Genomic DNA, 11,926 nt, shown 5'->3' on the forward strand with positions numbered 1-11,926 from the left:
TGCCTTGGTTTTACACTCAAGGTGCGAATTGTTTATACTTACTTGGTTTGGATTAAGTTAATGCTGTAAAATTAATTTACTAAATACTGAAGTGCTAGCTTTAATAATTATTATTATAGTTATATTAACTATAATAAATGTGGTATACTGTCCTTATTGTAATAAAATTTGCAAGTTTCTTGTCTTGGGTTGAGAATGGGGCATTCTCTAATTTAGTCTAATTAGTCTAATTTATTAGAGTCTAATGCTAAATTAATTGCCTCAAATTAAATATCATTCTCTTATCTTTCTTCGCCCATTGACCAACAGTCTACTTAATTAAAAATTGAAAGAAAATTAGAAAAATAATTGCATACCATTCGTCCCATCTGTGACGTCCGGTGAGGGTGGGCAAGTCATACGTTGTTTAGGGTCGGCACGAACGAACACGAATATTACAACTTTTGAGAGCAATGGCAGTTTTCTATGAAGCATAAGATACGGTCGATTCGTTAGAAAGTGCCGACATCATAGTTTAAAAATAATGGTAAATAAGTAAAAAACCTATCCTAATACCTATTCCTATTTTGTATTGTAATACCCAATGGCGGTTTGCATAGAACCAAATGTGTAGTAATCAAAATAACCTGTTGGTGCCGCAGACCTCCACATTCCTAAAAACACCACTGTTTGAGAATATGTTTCGTTGAAATGCTCTAATCCTCAGTAGATGATGACTAATAGAATAGGTTGGTCGGTCCCCAACAAATTTGCATACAATTTGGTACTAAAAGTGAAAGGGGATGGCATTCTAAGTCTGCCCAAGCCGGCACTTTGCCTAGGCACATCACAACACAGCGGTGGTTTAGGTACGTGAAAGTATCAGGTGCTGACAGGTTTGCGGGTACCCTTGTGATATACCTACTAAGATTTCAGTATTTTCTATGGTAAGCATCTGCATGAAAAAGGGCCACCGCTTTCAAAACTTGTAATAAGCGTATTCATTCCTTAATTTGCCGTCCCTAATCAACGAATGGCCTGCCTACTCCCACAGGACGACACTAATTCTTGGATGGAAATACATTGTACTACTTAATTAAAATAAAACACAATAATATTGTGTGACACAATAATAATACATATTATGTAGTACTAATTCCACGGCCCTGTTTATTAATTTACTATAAATCCACCAGTATAAGTTGTCCGCTGAGTAAGGGCGCCACATGCTAACATTTGACAAATCATTATTTTAATAGTCCTTATACTGCGATGAGCTTAGTTTTAAATTCGAACACCGAACGATTTATGATTGTACATAAATATAAGTAAAATTAGTACTACATAATGTGTTTTACTTGAATTAATACTACAGCTAACTATTACTGTAAGTGGTGGGTGTAAGTCATAGTCGCATAAATCAGTTCTGTGGTCGCATCCAAGAAATTGAATTTCCCTCGTTTGACACTGACTTCCTCAATTTTCTTACTTCAAGCCCCAACTCGTAATACAATATAATAACTATAGATAGTTTAATAATGACACAATATTACATTCTACAGTTTTTTTTTGTTTTTTATTTATGAAGTAGATATGCACTCATTTACACCATTACCATAGCTAGTATCTAGCTTTGTTACCTACTGAAATACCAATATTGCCATTAAAACAATTTTTAATAGTAAATTATGTACCTACTTACAAAATAGATTTTTTATATGTTCATATATCCCATGGAATATGATAATATCTTTTACATGTTATTGTGTAGTGTGAAATTGGTAACTGCTAGATTTTGAATGGAGCCTATATTTTATACATTTAAGATACCAACTTACTTAGAGCAGATACTTATTTTTAAATAAGTAATAAAATTCATTCTGTTTTGTTTTTTAAATATTAGCTGTATATTATTGCTCCCTATGAGAGAACATGTGTTGTGGTATGGGACCTGTTATTTGGTAGTATATGTTCCATGCTTTGTACGTACTACGCCATACACTTTAATTCTAACGTAGTAGACATACTTAATCTATTAAAATTGGAATATCCAGAGCGTGACAAAATAGGATAAGAATATCGTTGATTAAGATACTTACTTTAAGTCAAGATACTGCAGGGCATAACTGAGGATCTCTCCGGGAAGCTCGTCTTCGGTTATGGAAATTCTACCATTCAGTTTAACAGGGAGTTCATCGTTGTCGATGACATTGGCAAACTTTTCAAAGAACGCCCTGTAATCGGCCAGATAATCATCTTTCTCAGGCGCAGTTTCACTGAAATTTTCTGCCTCACTGTTTAATTTCTCATTGGAGTCAATTTTCTCAGCCATGTCGGACAAATTGGGCAAATATTCACAAAAACAATAAACACAGCCAATGGCTTGTAAACATCAATGTATCACTGTTATTTTCACATGAACACTTGTATCTTATAACTTAAAAATAATTACAAATTACACATATACTATATTTTTATTCACTATGTTGTAGTATCTTCCTAGATAGGTATATTTAGTGTTACAAAAATATGCATTTAATTATTAAAATTATTTGTGTTGAAGTTTGGGGGATAAAACTTTTAGCGAAAATATTAGGACTAAATTCTCTTTCGTATATTAATAAGTCTCTATATTTGTATTAACCATTTATGTACAATTATTAAGCAGGCGTCTTTTCTCTGTTGTGCCTTTATTTCAATGGTAGTTTTATAGGTTACAAACATTTATTATTGGCCGTTGGTAGGTATATTAAAATATAATTTATTATTCTGTATATTCGTTGCAATTCAAGTACTGCGTATATGTAATATACGATAAAATTAAATTATTGAGAGGGAAAACATTGTACTTCACTCAGACATAATCAAAAATATTTCTGTTGATTCCCTTCATAAAGTCAAAAACACTAGTTCTCTATATGAGACACGATATCTCTTCACCGTTGTAATTGATAAAAACTTCCTATTTATTTAACTTGACACAAAAACAAACATTCCGATCCATAAAGGTTATTCTACAGATATATCGTCCTGCTTGTCAACAAACACATCCACTATCAAAACCACTCCTAATGATCACAATGAAGTTGGTTTGACGTTAAAATTGACGTTTACGACACATGTAGAGTGTAGACAACATGCCGACATTAAAATACGAATTCATAAAATTGTTGCCAGTACAATTTCGTGTGTATAAGGTCATAAAAATATTTTTCCCTGATACCTATAGACAAGAACAATTTTTAATTAGGGTGAATGCTATAGTAATGGGACATTTAAGGAAAGGACTTTTTTAAAAAGTGTATAAGTCAAAGAATATTAGCCTCTAGGGAACATATCTGATATGTAAAGATGCGGAATTGAATGAATTTTAAGAAAATGCATGTTAAAATAATATAACCAAAAGCATTTATTAAAAATTTATATTCTTCGGAAAAAAATGAGAAAACATAGTAATGGGACACCTTTGACATAGAATGGGACGCCGGTGGTACAGTTATGGGACACAGCATTTAAATCAAACAACAGATTAGTTTAGATACCTAAAGTCTTAGCCTAAATGAAGGCTATACCTTAATGCATAATTAATTTTTTCAAATGACAAAAATTATAAATAACCCATGTTGTAGAATCTGAAACACAAAAAAAATTGTTTTAGTAATGGGACAGTACAGTGTTATAGTAATTGGACACCCAGTCAATAACTGAACGCAAAGAGCTAATCAACTGAAATTTTGTAAATAAGCTAAAAATAAATAAGCACGAACCATTAAAGTCTACAAAAATTCATTAATATTAAATAAATTTAAGCAAACACACTAATTGGACAGGCTGTCCAATTACTAAAAAATATTAAAATCTGTTCTAGTAATTGGACACACTTACATTTAGGGTTATTTTTCGAGCTGATAAGAAAATCTCAATGTACATAGATATTTCGTAGTCCCTCGCACTTCCCTGATAAGTTTCTTGCCGAAATTCACAAAACTTGTGTTAAAAAAATGCCACCGAAAGATCACTGTTCCTTAAAGGAAGTGATAGTACAAACACGTGCTTTTGCGATTTTGAGGTGACTTCAACTAAGAATTATATTTTATAAGTAGAGCCAACTAGCAACGGAAAAATACAAATGCAGTCATATAAAGAGGAAATGACGGAATAGATCTGTCTCCTTCACACTTACAGAAATGCTTAGCTAATCTTATTTTGGGAGTTTAAATTTGAGGTGTCCCATAGCTAAACCTGTCCCATTACTATAGCAGTCACCCTAGTATAATTATTTTATAGGTATTCTACATTTTTTTATAAATCAAAACCAACGCAGCTTTAGTATTAATTATAGTACTTGACGTAATAAATTTGCTGCACTTTTTCATAGACAAGACTTATAGGTATTTACATCACCATTATTATTACATATTAGAAGATCATAATAATATGAGTATCGACAAAGTGGAGTTCGTTTTTATAAGAAATATTGTATGTTAGTACCAAATTGAACAACCTTAGAGATCCAAACACATATTAAAAAATAACATGTGAATTTGCCAGACCTGGGATTCGAACCCAGGACATTATAAGCTGACACATACCTAGTATGTTAGTCTATACTGACACCAGTGGCGCACCCAGGATTTAATATTGGGGGGGGGGGCAAGGAGGATAATGTAAATTAGTCCCATAGGCTCTTTTTCTTCTTCACAGCCTAATTTCTCGTTGTCTATTGCACTCGGTGTACCTACACCATGACCCCACATCCTGTAACGGGCCCTCAGGCTAGGATATTTGGCGGTCCACCTACCTACCGCTAAGATTAAAGGCAGTGTCAAACACTACATTAACGTTTTTCAAATTGTGTTTTAGTTCAAATTAAGGGTACTTATATAAGGTGAGTTAGGGTAAGTGCGGCATAGAAATCGATTAGATGAACTTTAAGTGGATGGTGATTCTTAACGGATTGTAATATCTCTTTGAAATTTTTGTTGACTTCTAAACAATTTATCCCTTTTTTAATCACTGTAATCATTACATTAAAATATTTAATGGTTAATCATAATTCAAACGTTTTAATGTAACAAGGCGAATAGACGCTCTTACCCCCCCCCAGTTGGGGTAAGAGCGTCTAGTTGCATTATCTCTCAAAATATTATCAATAAACGAAATATGACAACATAAGTATTATCGAATGTTTGAAGTACAACCTTTGGATAGTTCGTGCATGTGAATTACATTAAGAAATAGAATATATTTAATGAAATCAAAAAAGTTGGGTAAGTGCGGCATACTTAGTACTAGGGATGTGACTGTGGTAAAATAAAAAGAACAAATATTTTTTTTTGATATTTTATTGCCGGAACGTTTTATGTGTACTTACAACATAAAATCCTTATAAGTTGATTATTCCTTAATTTTAATACGAAAACATTTCGTATAAAATTTCCCAAAATCGATAAAAATAGTTTGGAAAAATCGCATGTCAAAGATTTGAATAAGTTACTTACAACGTAAAATCGTTAACAGTTACTGGAGGAGGCAATTTCAAAATGGTTACATTATTTTTTTTTGCCTCTTCTATTACGTTGATGGTCACATGAGATTTGTGACCATCAAAAATCAACAACGTAGGCCCAGATGTTTCTATTTCTTTCACAAAATGATTTTTGAAATAATTTTCAAAAACTACAGACTCCGTCCATCCATTTTTGGTTGCAGCATATCTTCTGCCAGAATTTTGGGTTTTATCAGTCCATTCATGTCATACATACTTCCCCTTAAATACGATCAGGGGTGAAATTTTATCCCCTTTCGCATTGCATCCTAATAATACTGTCGTATTCTCTTTTCCTCCAGAACTGATCGTCCTTGTGGAAGGAAATCCGATTTCACCCAGAATTTTGGTTCTACTTGGGTCTTTTGAAAAACTAGTTTCATCAATATTATATATATTTTCTGGTCTATTTTGAAGGCACAGGTTTGTAAGTATGCCTTCAAGTAGATCATAGTATTCGTTGATAATAAAGGGATCACAAATTTTTTTCCTTGCATATTCGACGGCTTGAGGTTTTTTTTATGGAAAATTTGTATCTTTTACAAAACGCTCTGTACCAATCTTGGCCGGGAATTCCATTTTTGAATGGTGTTTTCAAATTATTTTTTACAACATATTGCGAAACTAGTTCAATAACTTATTTTTTCGTTAAAGCAAATCCATATTTCTCCATAACGTGTAAATTCTCTGCAATTTTTCCTTCAATTTCATGTGATAGAGCTGATGTTCGTCCCATAGTTTTTGACTTTTCACCTCGCCTTCCAATTACGTGAGACATAATGGTCATCCTCGGTATTTTATATTGTTTGGAAGCTTGGTAACCACTTAGACGACCACTTTTTCCTTCTTCAACTGCTTCAAAGAGTTCGTCCTTTGTATAAGAAGCAGCCCTGTTTGTCTTCCGAACATAATTTCTTGGCATTTTGGAATCAGAAACAAATTATTCTCCAATTTAACTAAAATATTGATAAAAGTGAATTTGTCAATATAAAATATAGTGACTATATGCGAAATTAAATTCATTTATTACATGTCGAGGAAATCAATGTGATAAAAAATATCTCCGTCCCACAAAATAAATAAATAAAAAAATTGTATATACCTACTGAAATCGGTTATGTACATTATTACTTATAGTATTTTACGTAGGTATAGGCTAGAATTTGAAATAAATAATAAGTACTAAATAAAATGAGGCGTAGAGTTACAAAAGCCGCTCTGGGCCATTTAAAAAAAAATAGTTTTGAAATTGTATCATTCGTTAATATGAATGATAATGAATTTTAATTCAATTACCTATGTTTATTAATATATCGTACTTGTAGATTAGCTTAGTTGTAATAACGATACATAGTTAACAATGCTGTGCTATCTTGAAAAAAATCCGTTATTTTTATAATACGTTTTTACAATAAATTTAAAAAATCCCACTATTACCTATTTATATATAAAAAGTAGACTTTTATTTGTCGGATTTTGTTTTCTGAATTTAATACTATAAAATAACTAATATACCTAAGTAGATTATAAATAATATTGCTTAAAATATTATCATTTTATTTTTACATTTAATAAATAGGTTGGTAGGTAAGGTAGGTTTCCCACATTCATGGAATTTGAGTGACATGTAATGGGGTGATTAGTTATTTAAAGGCAGGTGCTTAATTGCGCTGGGTTTTTCATTTATGCTATTGATATTATTAAATGTGTTATTGTTATTCTAAATAAATAATAATGCTTTGTATCAACACAAAGCATTTTATTTCCAAGACAAGTACATACCTACCACTATTTAAAAAAAAATATTACATACCAATATAACAGCTAAATATGTAGGTGCAATGCGAAAATTATACAGCTGCCAGTAGGTAAGAATGGCTACAAAATATTTTCTAGATAAAGTAAATTCTAAAATATATTACATACTTAATTAAAATAAATACGGACCTCTACTGAACTATCATCTCCTGTCGACAATGTACCACTGTGCACTAAACAACGCTCTTTTTTAAAAATTCCGCGTCGAACGCCGCTCTGTCAGGTAGCGACTGACAAAGATCGCTTTTGGGATAATTAAAATGCATTTATTTAAATAAATACGGCTTACACATTGGATTTGACATTTTATTATACTTTTCCGTATGTAACGGAAGAAATATAACATCTAAAATTACACTTAAATCATCATAATATCCCCAAAACAGTTTTTCGTGATTTACTCAAAACTCAAAAAAGTCTCTGGAGCGGGTTTAGTAACTCTACGCCTCAAATTAGAAGTTGTGAAAAAATGCTACACATTAGTTACAAAAAATAGTATTTTATGATTGCATGGCACATCACTAGCTAAAACTTATCCATACAAAAATATAACAGTGCATGGGGGAAGAGCGTCGGACGCTCTTACCCCAATGATATTTTTTGGCGGGGGAAGTGTGTCTAGTCTAATAAAACATAATCATTGGCAATAATCGCAAATATTAAATTTAGACAACAAAATATCATTTAAGATAAAGGTACTTACCGAAAATCACTTGTTTTGGACGAAAGATTGTCGAGATACAGATCGATTAAAAAAACGTGTCGATCTCGGTCGTTGACTTCAAATAACTGACAATATTTGAAATGTCATACTGACCTTAAACAATGCTATTATACTGCCATCTTTGGATGGTGTGTGTGTATTTACATGTGTAATAGATACCCACAGATGTCACAACTTATATTTAAAACACTAAAAAGTTATTGACTATAGACGCTCTTACCCCGTAGACGCACTTACCCTAACTCACCTTAGTGAATTATTGGAGATTTTCAATACATCCACTTTAATAGTGGAGCTGTCGAGTATCGACACATAATAATCAAAAAATATATTGCACAATTATATAAGTAATTGAAAATGTTCATGGCCATGAAGTATAATAGCGCCGCAGGCGACTTTTTTTACTATTAAAGTTAATTTATGATGTGTGTTTATCTCACTTATCTGGTCAACCCGACACGCCGGGCCCCCAGACTAGAGCCCTGTCAGCCCTCCCCAGCCATGACCTACACCTCTCCGGAATTCGGGTGGACACCGAGAATTTTTTGACAGTTCCATTAGGGATTGGGTTTCTAAAAAAACCTGACATTAGTGTTTTGAAATTTTTGTGTCAGAAATTAAAATCTAAGAAATTGTTCTAAAAAGGGTGCTGGAGAATTACAAATCATTTTTTTGCCATCCAATATCTGCCTCACTGAACGACTGGTTGTGTCAAGTGATTTACGGGTTAATATTTAGTTTATAAACATGTATAATTTCGTAAATACTTAATTTTGATTATAAATAAAACCGTAATTTGCCAATACAAATTTCTCAAAAAAAAATATTTTTACTAAATACCTGTTTTAATTTTTACCATATTTTGTATGTATGCACTATAATCTGCTACTTTCACTAATTGGACACTTGTCTGAGTTTTGGGTTGGCAGATTACTGAGAGAGTACTGTATATCCAATACTAATTATTTCAAGCAGTACCGTAGGTCTTCTAAATGGATATACCTACTGTACATGTATAATTGTTATCGAGGAAAGGAATTATCGATAATAAAGATAGCTGCTGTTATAGAAAAAATAATGTATATTTCAAAATCCTAAAAGCCCAAAACGAAGACAATAAAATTAGGTACCCATTATTGAGTATTATAAATTATTCCGAAGTAAGATATGATTTTGAGAAGGAAGTAAGACCGTTTGTCCATGATCTGATCAAAACGTCCAAAGTTTATTGGTCCAAGATGACAGTCGTATATGATAGCCTTCACATTTATATATCCGGCTTGTCCACATATTATATGTCATCCGAGATCGTTGTGGACAAGTGCCGTATATAGATATGAAAACTGCTACATCAGACGTCTCGGATCACAGATTTGGACGTTCAGATTAGACTGGACAAACGACCTAATGGAAATAGTAGGGCTAGGTACTAAATATACCAAAAAGATTGGACGGTGCCAATGGGCACTGGCTTCAATCTCTTTGAAAAATAGACATTATGAGAAACAAGATAAGAAATTGTTTACATTAAAACATTTTTAATTTTATTGTTTGTCTATCTATCTCATCATCATAAATATAGTTTTCAACTATTTTTTTTAGTTGCACTGCTGACTTTCGCATCACTTTTAATAAACAATGTCAGCCACATAGTATCGTAATGATTCGGACATACAAATTGGTCTACACTATACAACAACAATATCAATTTTGTCCCCCGTACATAAATCAATTGTAAGTCATTTTATTGCACTAAGTACACTATCATTGTTTAGCACGCATATTTTGGTGGTTAGAAATTTTACATAATTGAACAAAAACTCTTGGCTTCTTCAAAAATAACATCCTCGCCATTTAATTGTTTGGCTTTGATGGCTAGGTAGCTGTATTCATCTCGTTTAGCCATCCACTCAGGAAGAGGTTTGTTCCAATCGCTTGGAGGTTCTTCACGTTTTTGCCATACTCTATTTGCATAGTGGGCGTCGAGTCTAGCTTTTCTTCTTTCATTTTCATTATTAAGAAGTTCAGCCTGAAAAAATTAAAGCTCAATTGAAAAATAATTGGAACTCAGGAACAGTAAAGTTCATACCCGTAGGGAAAAATACATAAATTTGTCATCTAATCTAATCTAATTCGAAACAAAAACAGTGACAAACAATAATTTCAAATCCATTGACAGTCATTATCTTAAAATAACATTTCAAAATGAAATAAATATTTTAGTATATTGCTTCATATTTATGGTTTTTCGGCTGTCACCTTATGCACTTCCTCCTTCTTTAATCGTAGTTATGAGAAACAGACCATTTTTGTCAACAGGAAATTTGACTTCGACATAGATACTAAGCCAATACTTTTCAGAATTAGTAAAGGACAACGATATGTATAAAAACAGTATGGATTCCGGTTTTTTCGGTTAAATCCAAAATTTTATCCGGAATCGAAATTAACCCAGTAAACTATCACCATCAAAATGAACGCTTTTCGACACACTTTGAGCAGTATTTGAATTCATACACCTAACAATACACTTTACTACAAGCAACGGCTGGGAATTGGGAATAACTACCTTATAGCACAGTGATGGCGAATCTTTTTATGTCTGCGTCGTGCCAAATATTCCCAAATATTATTTATGGAGTCTGAAGTGCTGAGCAATTTATAATGGGGGAAAAAATTTAAAAAAAAAAGAATTTCAGAATTTTATTAAAAAAGAAAATTACAAATGAATTTCATAAAAATAAACTCATAACCAATAAAAATCCATACCTATTAGTTATTTATCAATAACTGCTATATTGCCTTTGTTAATCATGCCATACCTACAGTTCAATCCACCGACTTTGAAAGTCTCTGCTGCTTAATTCTAGTCAATTTGGTTTTTTATATCCACTAGCGATGTTAAATAAAATTTATTGCATAAAATAAAATCCATGAACTTGTTTTGCTACGGCGAACACCAGTTGGGTCTAATTGTAAAACAAACATAACCACTGATGATAACAAATGTTAATGACTGAGTCCGGAAATCCTATGCATGAATCGTTCAGGTCTCTTTCGTACCTGCCACATCTGGCACGCGTGCCATAGGTTAGCCAACCCTGTTATGGCATCTTTAAACTGTAAGTAGAACAATATTGTTGACCTAAAAGACCTTTTTTAAGAAATTTTAAAAATAATCTGATAAGCACAAATCAGTTAGTTATATCATCTATTCTGCCCTGCTACGTATATAGACAGTGTATGTATACATAATATAAGAGATAGGGTAGTTTAAAACTTGGGTTCTCATTTCACTAAAACCAAAAACATTGTCTTTAAAGTGTTTTCGTGTGTTTATTATTTGCAATATTTTAATTTCCATATCTATTTATCATAATACAAATTTACCCTAGCTTTTAGATCCTTTTTTCTGGTCCATAGATGGCAATTATCACAATCTTGTTTCCATTTTGAGCAATCCAGCTGTTCTCCAAAAATAAAGTACTGGTGAAATCTCGCTTTCATACTGGTACAATCGTCGTATTCTTCTTTATACAGTATGCAAGGCCTAATCTTGGAGAAAAATATAATATTCCAGGTAAAATACAAATTTTTGAAGGTTAGAATTACAAATTTCAAATCGATTATATATAAATATTCTTACTTTCCACTCATCTTCCATTAGATTCTGACTATTCTGTAATGGTTCATTATTTGCGTCCGTCATATTATTGTAATTGTGTACCAATATTTCAAACGAAAAGTAAATACGTAAATTTTAAGGTTATATGTATGTCAGATTGTAAGACCATAGACTCAAAATCAAAAGTCAGACGGCCTATGGTCAGATTTATAGAAAAATGTTTTCTAAAAAT

General features: G+C 32.2%; 2 protein-coding genes across 3 annotated transcripts in view; both read right to left on the reverse strand.

Annotated features, from left to right (window-relative positions):
- The window catches only part of LOC147064730 (uncharacterized), a 418,531-nt gene extending 415,470 nt beyond the window's left edge, over positions 1-3,061 (reverse strand). Inside the window, exon 1 of the mRNA XM_085958013.1 lies at positions 2,079-3,061. Within this exon, the coding sequence (XP_085814139.1) occupies positions 2,079-2,311 (233 nt within the window). The 5' untranslated portion in view covers positions 2,312-3,061. The remainder of the gene's footprint in view (positions 1-2,078) is intronic.
- A 6,073-nt stretch (positions 3,062-9,134) lies between these two features.
- Positions 9,135-11,869, reverse strand: LOC147064731 (synaptic plasticity regulator PANTS). Of its 2 annotated transcripts, none has more exons than XM_085958015.1 (3): positions 11,716-11,869; positions 11,460-11,619; positions 9,135-10,098 (listed from the first exon to the last, which is right to left on the reverse strand). In XM_085958015.1, the coding sequence occupies exons 1-3, from the start codon at positions 11,724-11,726 to the stop codon at positions 9,871-9,873; spliced, it is 399 nt and encodes a 132-aa protein (XP_085814141.1). In that variant the 5' UTR covers positions 11,727-11,869; the 3' UTR covers positions 9,135-9,870. The 2 variants fall into 2 exon arrangements, with proteins under 2 accessions (XP_085814141.1, XP_085814140.1); XM_085958014.1 differs by having other exon boundaries at positions 11,460-11,624.
- Between the last annotated feature and the right edge of the window lie 57 nt (positions 11,870-11,926).

Source organism: Rhyacophila brunnea, unplaced genomic scaffold, assembly GCF_057557595.1.
Source record: "Rhyacophila brunnea isolate RB1 unplaced genomic scaffold, BYU_Rbru_1.0 scaffold_7, whole genome shotgun sequence".
NCBI lineage: Eukaryota > Metazoa > Arthropoda > Insecta > Trichoptera > Rhyacophilidae > Rhyacophila > Rhyacophila brunnea.

Excerpts from the sequence above, each read along its gene's own strand:
- LOC147064731 (XM_085958014.1), bottom strand. The coding sequence starts at position 11,778 with ATGACGGACGCAAATAATGAACCATTACAGAATAGTCAGAATCTAATG. Across the intron at positions 11,625-11,715 it reads TAATGGAAGATGAGTGGAAA|ATTAGGCCTTGCATACTGTA; the intron begins GTAAGAATATTT and ends TTTTTCTCCAAG. Across the intron at positions 10,099-11,459 it reads AAAAGGATCTAAAAGCTAGG|GCTGAACTTCTTAATAATGA; the intron begins GTAAATTTGTAT and ends TAATTTTTTCAG.